The sequence below is a fragment of the Anolis carolinensis genome, chromosome 3 (genome assembly GCF_035594765.1).
Source record: "Anolis carolinensis isolate JA03-04 chromosome 3, rAnoCar3.1.pri, whole genome shotgun sequence".
Taxonomy (NCBI): domain Eukaryota; kingdom Metazoa; phylum Chordata; class Lepidosauria; order Squamata; family Dactyloidae; genus Anolis; species Anolis carolinensis.
Window position 1 is genome coordinate 200486528 of NC_085843.1, and position 16449 is coordinate 200502976.

The following is a 16449-nucleotide window of genomic DNA, read 5'->3' on the forward strand; positions in this document are numbered from 1 at the left end:
CTTCTGAACATAGGCAAAGATAGCAAAACAAACATCACAGGGGTGTTAATCCTTCCCTATGCTATCCAAAACTAATATAAATCTATATTTGGCTGGAGTCAAACTCCTAAAATGTACCTGTTCTGAGTTACATATAAATTCAGCTTAAGAACAAACCTACAGAACCTATCTTGTTTGTAACTTGGGGACTGCTTTGACTCCTAAAATCTATATAGCAGTAAGACTTTTATGTAAGATGTACCATATTTGATCATTACAGTTCTTGGTCTTGACACCCGTTTCTCAGTCCATTTCCTGATGTTATGAAATAATAGAGGAGAATAGAGTACAGTCTCACTTATCCAACATAAATGGGCCGGCAGAATGTTGGTTAAGCAAAAATGTTGGATAATAAGGAGGGATTGAGGAAAAGCCTATTAAACGTCAAATTACGTTATGATTTTACAAATCAAGCACCCAAATATCATGTTTTACAAGTCTGCCACTTGTTTCGGAGTGTGGCTGCACTTGGGTTGTTGTTGGGCTTGTTGGCCCGTTGCGTATTGCTGCCTAGAGAAACAGCTGTGGAACTGGGCGGGAGGCAGACTGCGTTGGATCATACAGAACATTGGATAAGTGAAGATTGGATAAGGGAGACTCTACTGTATTTAATTTTCTCTGTTTTACTAATATTGATCCCCCCCACACTGTTCCTGGTAAAGTACCAAAGCCAAAGATTCTCCTTTGGATTTTCCAGAGCAATATCCTATGATTATTCATTGCCTTTATGTAGTAGCCAAAAGCTTTGAAGGGTCTATTAAAAGACAACCTTTTCACAGATGCCATCTTTCAGAATAGATGTATTTTGGTATAGCTTACAATTTCAAATAGGTGTACTTAGAAGCCAGCATCAGCAACTTTTTATCTGCAGCCTGAATGATCCATGACAACTTAATTACACCACTTATGCAGCAACTGCACCGATGCTCTATAGGAAGCAATAGTAGTTGTACTGTAACTTATGTTTCTGTGGCTACTTTATCTCCTGATAACTCCGTAATTAACTTGTCACCACTGTTTAATGCTTAACGTATGTAGAGAATCAGTTAATGGCATCACTAAAGCGATAGTAGCCTGAAGGAGCAGCTCATGCCCACTGGGAAGGCTATCAGGGATTGCTTAAACACAAAACACCCGGGCCTGACCTGGAAAGGCATTAGGAAGCTTGTTCATTAGGAAGCTTTTGAGAGAACGTTTAAAAATGCTACTGAGACAGACATGTCTGGTATTCAACTGAAAACACAAACTTTGAGATCACGGTAAACTCAAGCTGCAAAGTACAGAAATACAGCTTGACTACACCTCGTCTACAATGCTTGGGAGCAGAAATGTTCCGTATTTTGGATCCTCAGATTTCACTTGGATATACTTAATGAGATATTTTGGAGATAATTAATTTGTACACTTTATACATATAGCCTAAAGGTAGTTTTATACCCAATATTTTAAATTAATTTTGTGCATTAAATGACATTCAAGTATATTGAATTATCAGAAAGCAAAGGTGTCCCTAGCACATCCATCAGTGTTGACAATTTTGGATTTTGGAATTCAAATAAGGACTACTCAACTTATATAATACATGTTTTTGTCCTAAGGGAACTATCCTGCCACTTCTTACATGGGATTAAATGCTATTTGGTTCAGTGAAATTTACCTTCAAGTCGATGAATTCAACCGTTCTGGGGAAATAGTTCTTATTAACATTCCTATGTATGTTACTGTACAGTTACGAATGTTGCTCTCTCAGAACAATATATAACTACTCCTTATATCGCCCAGGAGACTACTAATGTAAAAGATGACATCCTAATGCACATGTTGAATGTTAAAAATTCAGGTTATACAGTGGTGGTTTCTTTCAATTAGATCAGAGTTGAATCATAGTCTTGTGGGAACAAAATATAGTTCTTTTCTGCACCATTCACAAGAGTAGTGAGCCATTCTGACCATGATTCAGCTATCTCATACTGAGTTTCTGCTTCTCGCTGGAAAGAACTTGCTCCCCATTAACAATAATCAATTTGCATGTTCTGAAAAAGCCTAATATCATAGGTGTGTGATCACTATACCTTTTAAACCATATACTTGTGAATGCATCATGTACTTTTAAAGATTTCCTATGTTAGAATAATTTCCTGTTTGTAACACTTGTGTAGTCAGCAAACTATCCAGTGCAGTCTGTATTGCCCATTCCCAGAAGTCGAAGGGTGAAAGTGAATGCACGTTCTACCAATAGCACAACTCGTAAAAGCAAGCACTTGTTAAATCTATTTGTTTTTATTATAGACATCGATCTGCCAGTCGCAATAATGCATTTATGGACATTTTTCTGCAAGCACAGCGCTGGTGGCAGTTTTTACTGACAAATTGAGTCATATGGACAGTAGTTCAAAATAAGCTTACTTTATTGACAAATTGTGCAGTTTTCTAGTTCTCTGAGTGTTCTTAAGATATCTGGACTAGCAAAGAGAATATAGTAGAAATGTAGGACAACAGGTCTAATTTTTGAAGGGTAGAATCTATAAAATTGGCAGAGTGACTAGCAATGTTTCTTAGTTATTACATTTGTTGAGAAGTTTTTAACTATAATGGGTTTTCAGGTGCCACATGAATGAGAATTATTTGGGAGATAATGGTGCCCAAAATTACATTTCATTTCTTTTAAGATACTTGCAATAAATATGGTGCAGGCTTGCAGTGAAGTTTTCTAGGAAGTTCACAAAGACTCCAAGAGGATCTTCCAAAGCTGAAAGTACTTCTGAGGATTAGACAGACTTTAGACGCTTAAGGATAGTTTGCAGCAGTCAAAAAACCTAGGGTTACAGAAGATGCCCTGATTTCAAAAATTCATGGTAAACATTTTAGTGAACATACACGTATGAAACCTACATCAAAGTCTTGTTTTGTCATTTTTGGACAAAAGTAAATCCCTGGATCACTCATGAGAAGATTCAGTTTTTCCCCAGTGCAAGTTTCACATGGGGGATAACCACCAATTTCAGAGAGTCACACATTTATGAGAAACTGAAATACATTTTGCTTCTTAACTAATAAGGACTATCTTCAAACTTCTTGAGAAGTGTCCCCATTTTCCCTTGTGGATTTTATTAGATGTTCCAGTGAAATCTAGGTAATTAAATCGTAATGGTATGTGAGTCAGAGCCATTGAATCCTCACCAATACCAGATGAGTCTGTATTACATCTCAGTAGTTGAAATAACATGCAAAAGGCTTTTAAAGATTCTATATATTAACCACCTATTATTTCATCATTGCCAAATACTGTCAAATTTTCCATCCCAGAAATACAGCATCATTATTTCATGTGATTTGTCAGAAAGGGGAGAGTAAAGATTCTTTGTCCTCTTGCACAAGTACATGAACATGAGTTTTGGAGTTCGGTGTCGTCTGTACGTGGATGATATCCAACTCTATGACTCCTTTTTTCAAGTGTCCAAGGAGGCCATCTAAATCCTGAACTGGCTGCTGTGTCAGACTGGATGAGGAAGAACAAATTAAAGTTGAATCCAGACAAGACAGAGGGACTCCTGGTCAGTCGCAAGGCCAAACAGGGTATAGGGTTACAGCCTGTGCTGGATGGGATTGCACTCCCTCTAAAGGTGCAGGTTTGCAGTATGGGAGTCCTCCTGGACTCATCGCTGAGTCTGGAATCCCAGGTTTCGGCGGTGGCCAGGGGGGCCTTCGTACAACTCAAACTTGGGAAGCCTGACTTGGCCATGGTGATCCACGCTCTTGCTACATCTTATTTTGACTACTGCAACGCACTCTACATGGGGTTGCCTTTGAAGACTGTTAGGAAGCTAGAACTAGTCCAACGTTCCGCAGCCAGGTTACTAACTGGAGCACCATTCAGGGAGCATACAACTCCTCTGTTGAAGCAGCTCCACTGGCTGCCTGTTAGCTTCCGGGCACAATTCAACGTGCTGGCTTTGGCCTACAAAACCTTAAACGGCTCTGGTCCAACTTACCTCTCAGAACGTATCTCCCCCTACGGGCCGTCCCACAGATTAAGATCTTCTAGTGAGGCTCTGCTCTCGCTCCCAGCCATCGCCGTCACAGGTGCGGTTGGCGGAGACAAGAGACAGGGCTTTTTCGGTGGTGGCTCTGCGGCTGTGGACTTAATTAATATTAAGTCAAACACAGATTAGCTCTGACTTTGGCTTGAAACTGCCCCTGTTGTAATGGTCACATGGTTTTTATTGTTTTAATTTGATTTGGGTACCAGCTTTTAATTGTGTTTTATGTTTGGTTTTACTACATTTTGTATTATATGTGGCATCTAATTCTGCCGTTGTGTAAGACTGCTCTGGGTCCCCCTGGGGGAAAAGAACGGATAATTAATTAAATAAATAAATAAATCCAACTCACAAATGATTCATAGTTACGAATGGGGGTGCGTCATCAGGAAGTGAGAGAAATTTACCCCTAGGACGGGAAATTCATTTTCACAACAAGCCATTTTTTTTTCAAAATCTAATGGTCACAGGGACAGAAAGTGAGATGAAATCTTCTGACCTGGGAGCACAGACAGCAAAGCAAACCCCATAGGGATGTTCACTGTTCCCCCATGATATCCAAAGATAGATAGAAAAATACATTTTATAGGAGTTAGTTAAAAATGTACCTGTTCTGACTTACATACACATTTATCTTAAGAACAAACTTACAGAACCTATCTTGTTTGTTTCTTGGGAACTGCCAGTTCTTTCATTTTTCCTGGGCTGGGAATAAGACATCATGCGAGCACTGGGAATAGCTGCCATTCTGCACTCTCACCCTGAACCACAATCTTGCCAGCCAATAAATTGGGCATCATGGTTTTCCATACATTGAGATATTCAGTGTTCCCTCCAGTTAGCTTTGTGTAAGACAGGAACAGTCTTGCACTCAAGGGAAGTTACTTTTCTGTTGCTGGTGAACTTGAAATGTCAGTTGGTCCAATAAAAGTATCAGTGTATTGTGTATTGTCAATTATGTTGTACTTTGCTGCATAGCCAACATACTTACCTCTAAATACGTATCATAATTTTGGATATTGAAGTGTCATATAATCTCAGGCTTTTGATGATTGTGTTTGCCTAGTTAACTGATGACATATTTTTGAGCCCTGAAATGCCTGGTCTCAGCATTTTGTGTATTTATCTATTTTATTAAAAGATTCATATTCTACCCCATGGAGAGTTTATTAAAATAAGTAGCATGATAATCCTGCTGTCAAGACTGTGAGGTTTAGTTGGTTATATTTGTTCATGTCCAAGAATTTGACTTTGAAATCATGAACAAAATGTATATGAAAGAAAACTTTTCATTCCTAGTCCTTGAAAGGATATGGTTGATTAGGAGGTTATTCTCTGTTTAAAGCTTATTTACCATATAGATATCAGTGATGATAATAGCATTATTAATTTGCTGTATCTGACTTGTGCAATGATGCTTCCTTTGAAAGTTAAAATAAATAACGCCTCTAGCTTTGATAAACCTATGTATATTTGTGTATTTGCCTGCACATTACCTGTCTACTTAATACAACCCCATGAAGTTAACAGGGTTTTCTTGGGGGAAGGAATACACAGAGGTGGCTGTGCCAATTCCTTCTTCTAAAACAGTGGTTTTCAACCTATGGGTCCCCAGGTGTTTTGACCTACGATTCCCAGAAATTCCCGGCCAGTTTACCAGCTGTTAGAATTTTTGGCTGTTGAAGGCCAAAACAGCTGGGGACCCACGGGGTGAGAATCACTGCTATAAAATATACCGTGTTTCCCCGAAAATAAGACAGTGTCTTATATTAATTTTTGCTCCCAAAAATGTGCTAGGTCTTATTTTCAGGGGATGTCTTATTTTTCTATGAATAATTTACATTTATTGTTGAACAAAAAATGAACATTTTTTATATACTGTACAGTAGCTGTCATCAGAAACCAGCATAACCAGACAAACTGTGAATCCTATTAAGAATTTTTTGTTACTACCATTATTTCCATGTACAACTGGTATGTACATTTACTGATCCTGCAAGCTCTGGTGTTTTGTTTGGCAGGCGCTGGGCATGCTTCCAAACAAAAACTTTGCTAGGTCTTACTTTCGGGGGAGGCCTTATATTTAGCAATTCAGCAAAACTTCTACTAGGTCTTATTTTACGAGGATGTCTTATTTTCGGGGAAACAGGGTAGTAATCAGAGTTGGAAGAGTCCACAAGGCCTATCCAATCCAACCCCCTGACATGCAGGAATATGCAGTAAAAGCACTCCTGACATATGACTTTAAAGTCTTTGTTAAAAAACTTGCCCATTCCTCCTATCCAAATACAAACCAAGGCTGACCCTACTTGACAAGTGTTCCACTGTCAAATCGCTACTTTGCAAACGTACTTATGATTAATCCCATTTATTTACCTTCTTAATAGTGCTAGTTAGGAGAACATCTTTCCTTTATGCAGCAAAATAAATGAAATATTCAGGCATTACCTGGTACTTAGCTGTTGTAGTATAAAAAGTAAGTGTGGAAATAGGCACTTCACAGTTTATACATAGATGAAGTGACTGCAAATATGTGCGGGTTATGAATTGCTGCCTAAGCTTTTGCTCTCTGAAATCAGAGCTAGATGGCAGGAATGTTCTTGAATACTAAGAGTAAGAAGACTGGTGCTATAATTATAGCAAATAAAACAGTCTTCTGTTAGTGGCTATGCTTCATTTTATATTGTGCCATTAATATTTAAAATGTGGATTTGAATTCTTTTCAGTTATCTCCATTTAGTGGTTGTTGATAATTCCATAGTGAGAGTCTCTAAGAATATGATTAACCCTGAGGGTCATTTTATAATGTAATTATTAATGATTGATTCTGTTTATCCTTGAAATCAATATAAAAAGCAAAATTGCTCAGCATACATTTGGGTTTGATTTCTCACCTTTGGTAAACATGACAAACCAGTGTTGGCTTTTTATATAAAGAGATATTTGAGGTATCTAAAAGTATGCAGCGTCGTTTTTAAATAATTTTGGCTATATGCGGTGGTTCTTACATGACATATGTTAATATGGTCAATAGTGTTAACATCTCCTGCCACTAATAGTTAGGGTGGGGATGTATAGTAATTGATCTTCTTGGGAGAGCTGTAATGTAAAAACAATTCAGGCTGTTTGAAGTATATTTTACAAGTGTGCATTGGGCTTTTGGGATGTTACATTGAAAAACCCAATTGTACAGTTACCATGGGAACCCAATTAGAATAGATTGCTTGGGTTTTTTAGTCTTTTCATCTTGACCAAAAATCTAATGTACTTTAAATGTTTTCATATGGAATTTTATTCACAGTTTGGATTGATGTAATAATAGCTTTTATTAGAAAGCTCAAGCCTAATAGCATGAAATATTCTCTATCAGGGCTTTCCTACTCAACGCAGGAGGATAGTTTTTCAGTATGTACACATATGTTTAAATTTCTGTTTTAACTATGATAAGGATCATTTTTATTGTGATACGCTTCCTTTCTATTCTGGCCAAATATAGTATTTCTTGAAAATCTGTTTTGATAATTGTAAAAATATGTGTTCTCTGCTTCTATCCTTTTAATAAAATATGTTAATTGTCTTCAAATATTTAAATGCTTTTACAAGGAAGGGAAAGGAGTTCTCACCTTGTCCAGAAAGGACAGTACTAGAAGCACTGATGTTCAATGACTGGTAAGCAGCATTTAGGATAAATATTTGTAAGGTAAGTAATAATAGTTTGGCAGTGGAACGAGCTACTATAGGCTTTCCTTCTGGCGGCTTTCAGGAAAAGAGTGCCTTGGCCTGAATGTTTATTTTACCTTTTCATAGCAGGAGGTGGGGATCCCTGTGTACCTCCTTGTCTTTTGAAATCTGAAGTCCTGAACAGTGGGCCATCAGATGAAAGTATGAAGCAAAAGTTGGAAGCTGACTCTCTACAGATACCTGTATTGTGGGAATCTGTAATGAGCAGGGAAGATATAAAAGTACACTTTTTAAACTACAGAACATTTTAAATGTGAGTTTTAAACAATGTCTTTCAAATATTTCTTTTAGGGAATGAAGATGGAATCTGATTTTGGGCATATTTACTGCTCTTTCTCTCCTGCTGGGATCTCTCTTAGTGGCAAGCTAAGGCACTTCTAATGTCCAGCTGTGAAAGCAGAGCTGTAGCTTGCTTTGGAACAGATTCCAACATCATTCCTTGATCTACCAAGTAGAGAATGTGCTTGGCCTCAGTCGGCTTGCCAAATAACAGCACAGCTCTTGGAGCTGTGTCTGGCTGTGTGAATTGTTAAAGCATCCATGACATTTCGTGCCAACCAAATGGCCGAGGAGAAATTACAATTCTTCACAGAGTGATGCTATCATTTTTCTGAAACCAAGATTCCTTTTTGCTGTTTTCAGAATGTCTTTAAGCCTATATCTGGACACATTATACATACAGTTCTTTGTGGCAAATTATTCATTTGCAGAGGCAAGCGGGACCTGGAAGAAAATGCTTAGGATTCCATATGTCCTTATTTCCAGAAAAGTACATTCACTCTCCCCATGGCATTCAATTCCATAGCCACACATCAGTCTTTTGTTCTTAATGAAACCCATTTGATTTCATTAGGATAGTCTACTTGCTGCTCTATATCTGTAGCTATATCTTTTTTTACTTTTCTCCCATAAGTTTTTATTATGCATTTAAAAAAATCACAAAGAAAAAAGGAAAATAAAAATGAATGAAATGAAACTTGATTTATAGCCCACCCTATCTCCCGAAGGGACTCAGGGCGGCTTACAACAAATACACAGTGGCAAACAGTCAATCCCAAACAATAATATGCAGATAAATACAAAACAATTCCATAAATAGCTAAATAACTCAAGTAAACCAAATATGACACAATACATATAATTACAAATATATTAAATCCTTAAAATCTCATTAAAACATTTCTAGAATTAGGTTAAAATTGTTGGTGGAGGATGGTAAACTGCAGATAATAGCAGCAAGGCAAGAGTGCATATAGATATATTTAATCCTCCTCCTCTCTGTAGGCTAAATTACATATATGTTTCTTTAGTAGCTTTTTAGAGGAGAGGAGAGGAGAGGAGAGGAGAGGAGAGAGGGGGCCATTTGTAATTCTTTAGGAAGGGAGTCCCAGAGGTTGGGAGCAGTCATGGAGAAGGTCCTCTCTCTTGTTCCCTCCAGCCGCACTTGAGGCGGGGATGGGACTGAGAGGAGGACCCCCTCAACCGACCACAGTGCTCATGTTGGTTTGTATGCAGATATACGGTCTTTCAAATAGTCTGGGCCCAAACTAGGTAATAACCAGCAGGGGGTTAAGGGTTGTTGAGCTCTGATCAGTAGATTAGAACTATATAAATGTCTACTATATCACTGGGGAAGAGGAAGGGGATTGAGGGAGAAGAGAAACCTTATGTTATAATTATTACATCTATATATTCAACTCAAGTACTATTATACAGTACACATCATTTAAAGTTTTGAAAGTACCAAATGTCCTCTTTAATAGAACAGAACATACCGGTAGTCATATTGTCCGATGTCAGGACTAGTAGTCATGTCTTCTCATACTATCCAATGTTCTTCCAATATTCTGTATGTGTATCTATATATATCTCAAACCTTTTTTGTACTTATGTCAACCTGGGAGCATACCAATCTATTAATATATCTCTGTTCTATGTTGGTTGTGGTATTTGATCTCATAAGGCACTTGACAAACTAAAATTGATAGCAGTTATATGTGCATCACAGGTGAGCCATATATGCTTCTATAGGTCTGCTCATCCCCAGCTGTCATTAGATCCAGCAAACTTTGACAGTGGTGAGATATGACAGAAGCTGCTGTTCAACAAGATTTGGAAGCTAACTTGTGCCTCACTTCTGATATCTGTGTATCCTTCCTATATCTAGTACAGTGGTTCTCAACCTTCCTAATGCTGTGACCCCTCATGTTGTAGCCTGGGCCGGGCTGTGGTGCAGGCTGTTGGGCAACCAGCTGCAACAAATCACTCTGACCAAGAGGTCATGAGTTCGAGGCCAGCTCGGAGCCCCGTGTTTGTCTTGTCTTTGTTCTATGTTAAGGCATTGAATGTTTGCCTTATATGTGTAATGTGAACCGCCCTCAGTCCCCTTCGGGGTGAGAAGGGCGGAATATAAATACTGTAAATAAATAAATAATAAATAGTGACCCCCCAGCCATAACATTATTTTCGTTGCTACTTCATAACTAATTTTGTTACTGTTGTGAATCGTAATGTAAATATCTGGTATGCAGGATGCATTTTCATTCACTGGAACAAATTTGGCACAAATATCAAATATGCCTAAATTTGAATACTGATGGGGTTGGGGGGGGGGGGAGTTGTAGTTGCTTGGATTTGTCATTTGGGAGTTGTAGTTGCTGGGATTTATAGTTAACCTAAAATCAAAGAGCATTCTGAATTCCACCAACGATGGAACTGAATCAAACTTGGCACATAGAATTCCCATGACCAACAGAAAATACTGGAAGGGTTTGGTGGGCATTGACCTTGAGTTTTGGAGTTGTAGTTCACCTCCATCAAGAGAGCATTGTGGTCTCAAACAATGATGGATCTGGACCAAACTTGGCACGAATACCCAATATGCCCAAATGTGAACACTGGTGGAGTTTGGGGGAAATAGATGTTGACATTTGGGAGTTGTAGTTGCTGGGATTTACAGTTCGCCTACAATCAAAGAGCCCCTTGAACCTCACCAATGATAGAATTGGGCCAAACCTCCCACCAAGAACCCCCATGACCAACAGAAAATACTGGAGGAATCTGGGAGGAATTGACAGTGATATAAAGGAGATGTAGTTCACCTACCTCTGGAGAGCACTGTGAACCCAGTCAACTAAATTTGGATCAAATTTAGCAGAGATACCTGATACGCCCAAATTTGAATACTGGTGGGGTTGGGAGAATTGATTTTGTCATTTGGGAGTTGTAGTTGCTGGTTAACCTACAATCAAAGAGCACCCTGAGCCCAGCCCACAATGAATCTGCACCGAACTTCACACACTACATAAATGATCAACATTGAATACTGGTGGGGCTGTTTTTGATGACCAATCACAGCAGGAGGGGGCTTTTGGTGGGAAGATTCGATGTCTGTTTCCAAAAAGGAAGAGGAGGACAGGCGGAGAGATCGTCAGCCTTCTCTGCCCAAGGGGTTCTACAACCATCAGAAATATGTGTTTTTCTGATGGTCTTTGGTGACCCTTCTGACACCCCCCTCATGACACCCTCCAGGGGTCCCGACTCCCAGGTTGAGAAACACTTATCTAGAACTTTAGATATAAATGTAGACATATATAGTACAATGCCCTCCCATATCTGTAGGATAGGTAGCCACAGTTAAACTTAACCCCCCTCACAAATGTTGATTCTTCAGCACGATTGTGTGGTATGTTTCAGCTGGAGATTGACCATAGTCAATAGGACTTAGAAATTGTTAAAAGATATTAGCTCTTGGCATTTTCTAGAACCTCTAGTGCAATTCAATGATATGCTTCTGCCAGAAGTTATGCCTTTGTATAGAATTTGCTGTTATCTGCAATTTCATGTTTCCATTGTAAGTCCAGGAACGTGTCCCTCATGGACATGGGGATCATACTGTAGCAGCTATATTACAAAGTGATTGTGATGAGGTAGACCTTTCTGGACTGTTTGGAGCATTGGCTGCATCAAGACATGGGAAGAGACTGTCAATAGGATATTGGGTATATCTTGTGACTGAGAAAGCCAATACACGAATTTCAAGATGACAGTGGACCGGGAAAGATATGGGAATGAATCTACTTCCCCTACTGGATCTTGCCATAGGAAATAAACCATAGAGGATAGGAGGGCAAGTTTGTAAATGGGCAGGGGAAGTACAGTATATGTAAATAATAGTCTAGCTTCGATTGTGGCTGATGAGGTGGAATTGCATGCTTCATGGCAATACCTGTGGTATATTTTTTTGTAAAGATGTTTGTCTTTGCAGAGTGTAATTACCTTTCAGTGGTCAAAACATGCATATGCATTTTATACCCTTGGCTTAATCGAGTCTCATTGGGTGATGATAGTTTTGGGGTTTCACCAGTTCAGAGAGCAGGCAAGAGCTCTTATGCTACCATGTGAATATAAATTTGTTTCTGGCAGAACAGCAGTGTAGAATGCCCATCCTTAATGGCTGACTTTTCATGTGAAGAAGAAAGCTGTAAAGAAAACCTTTCACACTAACCCAAAACAATTGACCAACTACCTAAATAATGTCTGCTCTGGCTGGCAATAGTTGCCCTGGTCATTTGGACTAGTTTTTACATTCAACTACAAAATTTATGCCTTTTAGCAGGTTGATGTATTTGGAGGAGCATTCCATCACAAAAAACATCTTTTTAAAAAAACAAGTAAAATTGGAAAAAAATTAGAGCTGTGATTGAATGACAACAGCACTTTTTGGCTACAGAAATTGAAATGAGTTCGAATTAGAAGAAAACAAATATTTTAGTTTTATTACTGAATATCATTTCTGTTCTTACAAAGCATGCTTCATTAAGCAATCACAAACAAGAAGTTCAATCAATTTTGAAAGTGATGTGCTTCCCTCCACCCCAATTTATCTTTGAAATCTAGGTCTTGGCTGGTTTTGCTACCTGTACTAAATTGGGTTAGCATGATTGAAAGGGGATATAATTTCTATTCAGGCTGCTCAAAGCTCTTTATTTTTAACACACATTTAACTAAAACACTTGGGAGAAGTCCACTTCTTGTTAAGACTTCAACATCCCCACCCCTCTAATTAAGATCTGAGAATACTCCCTATACACGTGTCTGACTTAGCAAAGAAAGACCTCCAGCAAACAAAATGAAACTCAGCTTTGTAATCCTAATTATTGAGAAACCTCGTACAGAATTTTTTTGCGGGAAGGGCTGTATCTTAGGTTTCTAAAATGGCATGCTCATTGGACATGGTCTACCACTATGAGAGGTTTGGTTAGACATATTATTGTTTTTGGATAAGATTTTTTGGCACATGCTTTTGTGTTCTTAGCTCTCATTGGCATGGCTAGATCAGTAATTTAGGACTTGATTTTTATCTTAACTTTGTTGGAATACAGTCTGATGAAATAAATGGTCTGGAGTTCCTTATGTATACTGCATTTATTCAAATGTAATGCACATAATTTTGGCTTTAATTGCTTAGTCAAAATGGAGATGCATGTTACATTCAGTGGTGTGTTAGAATTGTGTGCTAAAAGGTGCTTGTGCCCCTCCGTCTGGCTCAGGGTATTGGATTTCTAGCCTCCACCTGATGGAGAAGCTGTGTCTTCCCAGTTGCCCTCATTCAAGCTCTGAAAGAGGCCATCTGGAAAGCCATGCTCCCCAGCCAAGCCAGACATGGCTTAGTATGGTGAGGGGAGCCACTTCTCCTTAAGAGACGTGAAGGAGAAGGAACCCCCCCTTCCCAAGTCCGTTTTCCAAAGCCTCTTTAAGAGACAAGAACTAAGGAAAACGCCCCCCCCCCCCCATTTCCAGGTCTGTTTTCCTTAGCCTCCCATTGAGAGGCTAAGGAAAAGGGATTCCCTCCACTTTCCCAGGTTCATTTTCCATAGCCTCCCATTGAGAGGCTAAGGAAAATGGACCCTCCCCCCCCTTTCCAAGTACATCCCGCATGGATTCTCAAGGATATCTCTGGCAGAGAAATAACTTCTAATGCTCAGGAAGGGAATGCGACTTTTATAGTATATTTAAAGCCCTTCAAACCCCCTGTTCTGATATCTGTTGTTGTTTTTGTTGTTGTTGTTGTTGTTATTGTTATTTCTACTGTTATATTGTCATTCAAGACTCCTTGAGGAAAGGGTTACCCAATGTTATTCTCCATTGCTGAAAAGTTTGATGATCAAACACTTTTTATTTTTAAAGAAGGAATACTAAGCACACAGCAACACCTTTTTGGAACAAATTACAAAGAGAGCACTTTTTGCTGCTGTATATTACATTCACCAGCAAAACCTATTTTTTGGTTTTAGGATCTTGAAAATTGAGGTGTGCATTAGATTCGATGGTGCACTAGATTCTAATAAGTACAGTATATCCTTTATGATATGTTGGTGAGTCCACCTGTATTGTTTTCCACATGGAAATAAAAAACTTGTGTTCCTCTTTGGAAATCTAAAGAAGAGTAGTTGTAAAATATTCACCATTTTGAGGATGGACAATTTAGATAGCCAGCTTTGTCCAGTAAAAGTCATCTGATTTCCCAGATAGGATTTTACACAGCAGCAAGTTGTCACTTGATAAATTTTGACTGTATTTATCCTTGGTAGAAAGAAAATGCAGTTCCAGTTGAGTATTGAAAAACGACATTGTTATTGCCAAGTATAAAGTGAGTTATAAAGTACACTATAACAATGATCCTAAATGTTCAAACTTGGAAAGTACTTCCTATATTTCATATTCTTAGCTTTCATTCAAACATGTTAAAGATTTCAAAATTATGTCCTGAGTTTGTGTCATTTGGGAAAAAAACCTCCTTAGGATCTAAATTTAAATGATAGCCATGGTAGCATTATTCTTATCAGCTCAGACTCATGTTTGTTTTTCTTTTTTACATCATTCCTTATACTTCAATATATGTCCTGGACATTTTGTTTAATCTAAGGAAGGAAACAAATATGGAGAAGGAAAAAGAAAGGCAGCATTTAGTGGTTCATGCACGTATATTTTAAGCAGTATTTTTACAGGCTTTCGGATGTGTCTCAAGCTATTCTATTATCCTGTGGATCCCTATTTTATGGGGAAAGCGATGAGAGAAGTTCTCGTATTGTCATCTGTTGATTATGACTCATTACAGATGATAGATGACCTTGTGATCTTCAAAATTCCTGTTTGCTCATAAGAAAAGAGAAATTCCCATCCACTGCTTTGTATTATACACTCTTAAAATATGCAGTCCTGTGTGTTTGTGTGTGATTTCATGTTATAAGAGAATAAATAATATAGCCCAAGCCACCTCTGTTATCTGCTTCTAAAATCTATATTTTTATTTTCCTAACAAGTTTCATTTTTCCCCATGCTTTTAGGCAAAGCTTCGACGATTTAACATGGCATCAAAACTGCTTCAAAAAGTAAGTTGAATGTGTATGTGTGTTTGTGTGTGTGTGTGTGGGGGGGGAGCACATTTAGGTCCACGCACAAAGTAATAATGCTGGAGAAAAATTCACATAACATAGTTGGCATCTTTCCCCAGTGTCCAGCAGTCAGTGTTAAGAATCCAGTTGACAAGATTGATGCTGCATTGTAAATCTCAGTAGCTCTGTCATGGTTGGTAACAGGCAGCAGTGGACCTTTCCGCATCACATATCTATCTTCCACAGAGCATAACCTATTTGAACATTGCTGTATTTTTAGGGTTAACTGAACAGTTTTCGGCTGTTCTGTGACTTGATGAATATTTTTTTAAAAAAAACAACAACAATCCATAAATAACCAGATTTCAACTTATCATCCGAATGAATGTTGGGAGTCAAGTGAAATAATATAAAATCAATTATTTCTTTGATAAAACTAAACTTCACAGGAAACTTTATTTTATATAATGTTAAGTTAAATGTACACAATTATTTTATTTTATTGAAGCATACATAATATAGAACACACATGTATGTGAATAAAGTGCTTTGTGGTAATAATCCCCCTTGTTTTCTTTTTTTCTCTTTCTTTTTATTGTATGAGGGTTTTTGTACAGTGCAATCAACTTAACACACTTACCTATCAGAAATGAACAGGTCACCTTGTTTATTAGTGCAGGTTTGTTTCTGGTTTGGAGAAGAACTCAAAGCATAGCCTCTTAATCAGAAATGAAAAGTTGTTTAAATAATGGCATGGGTTTTTCCCCCCAGTTAATTCTGTTAGCATTCTTTCATTATAAGCCAATATTTATACAATCCTAACTATTTCCATTGTTTTCTAAATAGCTACACACATCAAAAATTACTCACTTTGGAGAAAATCATATAAGGGCTGAATCAGTTCTCAGAAACTCCATTCAGTTCTGTGAATCACTATGAGCAGTTGCCATTTAGAATTGAATAAAGAAAGAGACAGTCCTGAACCATATTTTCAGGTACATCTACACTGCAGAATTTATGCAGTTTGACACCACTTTAACTGCCATGGCTCAATGCTATGGAATTATATGACTTGTAACTACATCTTTACCCCTCTCTGCCAAATTGTCTGGTGCCTCACCAAACTACAAATCCATGGGTTCCATATCATTGAGCCAAGGCACTTAAAATGGTGGCAAACAGTATTAATTTTCTATAGTGTAGATGCAACCTTCAATATCACAAATGCCATC

At 38.1% G+C, this 16449-nt stretch overlaps 1 protein-coding gene across 2 annotated transcripts in view; it reads left to right on the forward strand.

Moving 5' to 3' along the window:
• Window positions 1-16449, forward strand: part of mgmt (O-6-methylguanine-DNA methyltransferase) — a 261325-nt gene that overhangs the window by 5859 nt on the left and 239017 nt on the right. Inside the window, exon 2 of one of the 2 annotated variants that reach the window (XM_008106688.3) lies at window positions 15170-15214. The exons of the other annotated variant lie outside the window; for it this stretch is intronic. Within the exon in view, the coding sequence (XP_008104895.1) occupies window positions 15191-15214 (24 nt within the window). The 5' untranslated portion in view covers window positions 15170-15190. The remainder of the gene's footprint in view (window positions 1-15169; window positions 15215-16449) is intronic. 2 annotated transcript variants of the gene reach the window in all.